Source organism: Charadrius vociferus, unplaced genomic scaffold (genome assembly GCF_000708025.1).
Source record: "Charadrius vociferus isolate BGI_N301 unplaced genomic scaffold, ASM70802v2 scaffold793, whole genome shotgun sequence".
Classification (NCBI taxonomy): domain Eukaryota; kingdom Metazoa; phylum Chordata; class Aves; order Charadriiformes; family Charadriidae; genus Charadrius; species Charadrius vociferus.
The window spans coordinates 852713-858072 of record NW_009647833.1 but is presented as its reverse complement, the minus strand read 5'-3'; the positions used below and the strand labels follow the sequence as shown (position 1 = coordinate 858072).

The 5360-nt window shown below is 44.5% G+C and overlaps 1 protein-coding gene across 1 annotated transcript in view; it reads left to right on the top strand.

Annotated features, from left to right (window-relative positions):
- Positions 1-3928, top strand: part of GLOD4 (glyoxalase domain containing 4) — a 4623-nt gene extending 695 nt beyond the window's left edge. The window contains exons 2-9 of the mRNA XM_009882734.1: positions 118-167; positions 909-1029; positions 1833-1977; positions 2182-2318; positions 2650-2736; positions 2971-3084; positions 3172-3258; positions 3863-3928. Coding sequence (XP_009881036.1) covers positions 118-167; positions 909-1029; positions 1833-1977; positions 2182-2318; positions 2650-2736; positions 2971-3084; positions 3172-3258; positions 3863-3928 — 807 coding nt within the window. The remainder of the gene's footprint in view (positions 1-117; positions 168-908; positions 1030-1832; positions 1978-2181; positions 2319-2649; positions 2737-2970; positions 3085-3171; positions 3259-3862) is intronic.
- Positions 3929-5360: the final 1432 nt, after the last annotated feature.

Sequence of the window (5360 nt, the reverse complement as noted above, 5' to 3'; positions counted from 1 at the left end):
CGGGGCCGCTCCTCCGGCCCCGCCGCCGTCGCCGCGTCGGGCCCGGCAGGGATGGTGACGGGAAGGTGGAAGGGGTCTCCTCTGTGCTGACGGCTCTTCCCGGGTCTCGACCTTCAGGTACTGAGGCACGAGGAGTTCGAGGAGGGCTGCAAAGCCACCTGCAACGGGTGAGTAGTGCCTGTGCGCCCTCCCCGGGCCGCTGCTTCTCATAAAACACCTGTCAGTCGCGACCAGGCGCGTCTCCTTGTTTTATAAGTAAAATAGGGGTTGGTTTGGTTTGTTTTTTTTTTTTTCTTTAAGTACTTCCCTTGGAATCAACAGCTCCCCTTTTTGTGTAAGTATGATGTTTGCATTGAAACGCGAGTATTGCTGTATTACGCTGTAGGCTGATGTGGAACTTTATAAAATAATTTCTAAACTTTCATGGAATTGCATTCAATTACACTGTTTGGCTTTTTTTTACAGGGCTATTTAGGGTCTTGAGTTAAAAATCCCTCCTAGTAGCCCCAAAGGCTTTTGCCTTTCTTCACAAATTAAATAAATCTGGTGCCTGACTACTTACTTTTCCTGTTTCACAATGTGGAAGTGCTCGTGTAATTCCAGCTAATGAGCAGCTTACACTCTTAAAATGTAAGCTGTAAAGAAGGAGGTAGCATTGTTTTTTTTTTGTTGCATGGTCGTGGATGGCAGCCCAAAGTCCAAACTATTGACCGGGGATTACCTGTCTGCTGTGTGCTGATCTGCATTTAGAATCCATCACGGGCATCAGCTCCTTCTTGCTGGAAGGTTACTGGATTGCCTGTGCCATTTGTTCAGTCGAGAAATGCAGTTCTTCCCTGAAACACTACAACTTGCAGTTCTTGCTGTTTATTTCTAATACTCATGACAATTAAATATGGATGTTCCAGCCCTTATGATGGAAAATGGAGCAAAACGATGGTGGGCTATGGGCCAGAAGACAATCACTTTGTTGCAGAATTGACTTACAATTACGGTATTGGAGAATATCGCCTGGGCAATGACTTTCTGGTAAGTACCACACTTAGTGAAATCTTTTTTCTTAATGATAAGCTTTTTTATTTTTATGATTAGGAGTCTGTTTGGCATATAGATTGTACCAGTTGGGTTTTTTTTAATTCTGTTTAGTCCCTTAAACACTTTATTCTTGCTTTTGTAGTTGTCCCGAAGTTGGAAGAGCAGAAACTAAAGCAGCTTTACGCTCACTTAGGATCCAGGAAATGCTTCTTTGAGCACCTACTAACTCAGCTGCTGTGTGTGTAGGACAGCTGGTATTTGCTGGCAGGTCCAAGGTGGAATGGTTAGCTAAGAGGGGTCTTGCTGTAGGAAAGCATTCTTATTTATTATTATTTATTTATTTGTTATTTACTAGCTGACAGCCAGTGAGGATCTCTTGTTTCTTCTATGAATACGTGTAAAGCGTTTGCTTGTTGTTTCCCCTGAGCTAATAGTCTTCCCCCAGTTTGCAGAATGTCAAGGAACAGGCGCTCTGCCTAACCTGGTAGAACAGTTAGGAGCTTGGTTTTCCGCTTCTGTACAATGCGTTAAATCAGTTTTAAATTCTTTTGCTTTTCATTTCCCTTTGGTGTGAAAGAAGGGTAGATTAACCCATTCCAAATATATGTGGGATGTGCAGTAATACTCAGCTTATTTCATAGGAGCAAGATACTCGGTTCTCAGGAGATCATATGGTCCATCTGTTATAAAAAGTAATCTGGTTTGTTTCTGGTCATTTGCAGAGGCGGACTTTTGAAAGGTAGGACTTCAGCAGCATCTGCTCTATGAATTTTGTGTGTCTGTTCTGTTCTTGCTAGGGCATAACACTTGTGTCCAGCCAGGCCGTGAGCAATGCTAAGAAGATGGGGTGGCCCCTCAAAGAAGTCTCAACTGGTATTTTTGAAGCTGAAGCCCCAGGGGGATACAAGTTCTACTTGGAAAACAAGGAACAGCTCAAGCAAGGTGAAACATACACGCTCGATCTTGCTGGTGTTCAAGAGAGGTTTATGAGTGGGTATTAGAACGGGCTGTGCATTTTTCTCAATGGCGTTTAATGAAACGGAGCATGTTTTTGTTATTTCTTTGTTACTTCTTAGGAATGTAAAACCATGCATTTAAAACTACAATCTATGTGTAAACTAATTTCAAATTATTGCAATGTTACAGATCCTGTGGTAAAGGTAACGTTGGGTGTCTCCAATCTGCAGAAGTCTGTTAACTACTGGTCGGGTTTGCTCGGGATGAAAATATATGAGAAGGATGAGGAAAAACAAAGGGCATTGCTGGGCTATGCAGATAACCAGGTTAGTCCTTAGAAAACTTCCCAGCTCTGATCTTTAAGAGTTGCATCTCATCATAGAAACCTCTTGTTTCATTAGAACCAAATCTTAAAGGCAGAAAATAGCTCTTGAAGCAACTGTGCAGTTAATTCTGTGCATTTAAATTAAAGGTTGTGTATGCTTAACTACATTTTTTTTTTTTTTTAAAGCCGTGGTTTGCTCTGGTAATTGTGGCTTCTTGGGAAATATGTGTACAAGTGACTTTTTAAATCATCTGCATCAGTGAAAAGCTGGAGCGAATGTGGCACTGAGAACACCGTCCTTGCAAGTCAGGCTTTCTTTTTTCCTCTTTCAGTGTAAGTTGGAGTTGAAGGCTGTTGGAGGCGCTGTGGATCACGGGACAGCGTTTGGGCGGATTGCCTTCTCCTGTGCAAAGGAAGAGGTGACAATCACATTTCCCTTACCCCTTTCATTACCCAGAGCTGACTAGTGGGAGGTTAATTTTTAGTATTAGCAAAATATCTCAGATATGAAGAAAATAATACTGAGCAGATACTTTGTATTTCTCTCAGTGGGAATGCAATGGAGTTCTGGGTAGCAGGGAACTGTAAATGAGAACCACCTGAATGCATCTGATCTTCATCTGACGTGGGTTGATTTTTGTTTTCCATTTAAGTTGCCAAACATCGAAGCACTGATGAAAAAGGAGAATCAGAAAATTTTAACACCTCTGGTTAGCTTGGACACACCTGGCAAAGCCACAGTACAAGTGATTATTTTGGCTGATCCTGTGAGTAATACTGGAAATAGTGATTAAATTCGATTTAAATGTCTCTTTGTGACTTACCAAACTTACCTGCTGTTGAACTTGGTTTAGGATGGCCATGAAATCTGCTTTGTGGGAGACGAAGCATTCAGAGATCTGTCCAAGGTTGACCCTAATGGTGACAAATTGTTAGACGACGTAAGTAAAGCTGTCTGCGTGTTCATTTTCTTCCTGATTAGAGACATCCGTAGAATCTGATTTTCATTCCATGTGGAGTTTTTCTGAGAAGGAAGTCCTACAGTCTCTTAGCTCAGGTTGCTTTCTTGCTAAGAAAATCAAATTAGTTCACTGAGTGTCCTGGCTAGAGTTTTCCGGCCTCGCTATCCAGGCAGCCGGGTGGTGGTGTGTCTTGCTGGACACGTCAACAGCACTTTGGTGTAAGTTACTACAGAAAGTGATTTGTGAGCTGCAGTAACATCAGCGCAGCTGGACATCCTCCTGAGGCAGAAGCGCTCCAGTATGGAATGTGAGCTCTCTGAGAAGGCTGTGTTTAAACTACCCTGTTTTGCTTTTGTATTACCAGATCATTTCTTTATTTGCTGCAGTGGACAACGTTGGTTTTAAGTGTCTGTTTTCCTTACTAGTATGTAAAATAACATATCCTTCAGAATAGCTTTCCTCCGAATTAGAAAGTGTCCTTGTGATCAGTCTGGGTTTGCGGGAGAGGCTGGTGAGTGTGAGCAGCCAGGCGTCTGGGCACTCCACTGCTGTTCCGAACACGCTAACGCTTTTCTTTGTGCAGGCCATGGCAGCGGACAACAGCGACAAGTGGTTTGCTGCACAAAAAATGAAGAAGGCTTCTGCTTAGCTGGAGAAGAGACCTGGACTGCTCGTTCGTGCCTTGGTTTTCATCTGAGCGAAATGCCAATCATATGTAACGTGTTGCGCTACCCCTTCCAGTGAGAGGGTGCTGTAATGTCCCATGCTGGCGGGTTCGTTTGATTTAAGCTTGTGTCTCTTACTGCCACTCTCTCCTTTCAAGCAAATGATGTGTTCTTCTTTTAAAAAAAAAAATAGGCGCGGTAAGGAGCAGGTCGAGCATGTGGCTTCAAAAACAGGGGCCATCAGTTAAGAGGAAAAACTCGCACTTCTTGGTTGTTGCTATAATTGAAAAAGAAGTTGCTAGATTTATTAGAATGTCCATTTCTCTAACTAATTGACTTTAGCCGTCTTGGATTTGCAGCGTAGAGACGAGATTTTTCAGGTAGCTGTGGCTGTGTCACAGGTACTCCACTTCCATGGCAAAGTGTCGGGCTGAGGGGAAGGGTTCTCCCTTCAGAAGTACAGAGAACTTCTGTGCTCAGAGGACTCGAGCGGTTCGGCTGTCGTAGTGCACGCCTGTTTATTGGGAACAGAAAAATTGTATTGCTAAAGCACGTGACTATCCTAGTCTAGAACAAACCCCATTTTCATTCCAAGGTGTTTCCCCAGTTTTCAAGGTGAACTGTTCGTTTGAGAAGCCCGTTTCTCACGGGGGGCACCTCATTGATGTGGTGGTTTCCACCCCGTACCAAACTCCTGCGTACCGGTCTCCTGACGGCAGCGCACGGAGCCTTCCACATTCCAGGCGGGAGCCGGGGCCGCGCTTCAGGGTGTGTAGTGGCGCTGCTCTGTCTGCTGAGGTGCCGGGAGGCAGCCTGAAATGAGTGTATCGTCATTTTGCAATTAGCGTTTGATGAGAAATTGCCTTTGGGAGTAACAGTTCAGGGTTTATTCTGTTGCAGTGAAGTCACTCTGCTTTTGCTGGTGGAATAAGGGCTGGGAGGGCAGGGAGTAGTTACCAGCGTTGTCCCCATCAGGCACACTGCTGGGTTTATGATCTTTCTCGATGAAAACCTTAAACAAGTGTCGCAGAGAAAAGCAGGCAATATCAGCAGCGTTAGCAGTCGCTGGGGCACGTCAGCGCTTGCAGTGAATATTCTGAGTTCAAACAGGAAAAATTCCTCTCTGTGATTTTGTTGCTTCATCTTTTTGATTAGAGTGCGATGATGATTTTTCAGTTGTGTATCGATCAAATTTAAAATCTCCCGTGTAAGCTGCACCCCCAAAACTGTGGCTGCCACGTGCCGGTGTCACCCTCAAACGAATAAAAGCGATTCTGGAGGACGGTCTGAGTGCCTTTTTTCCAGCTGCCCGGCATGGCGCTGCGCCGAAGTTCCTTTCCTTTTTTTTTTAATTAGGCTCTCGATTTTCCTGCGCGCAAATTAGTCGCGGGAAGGGCCGAGGGCGGCGGCGCTACC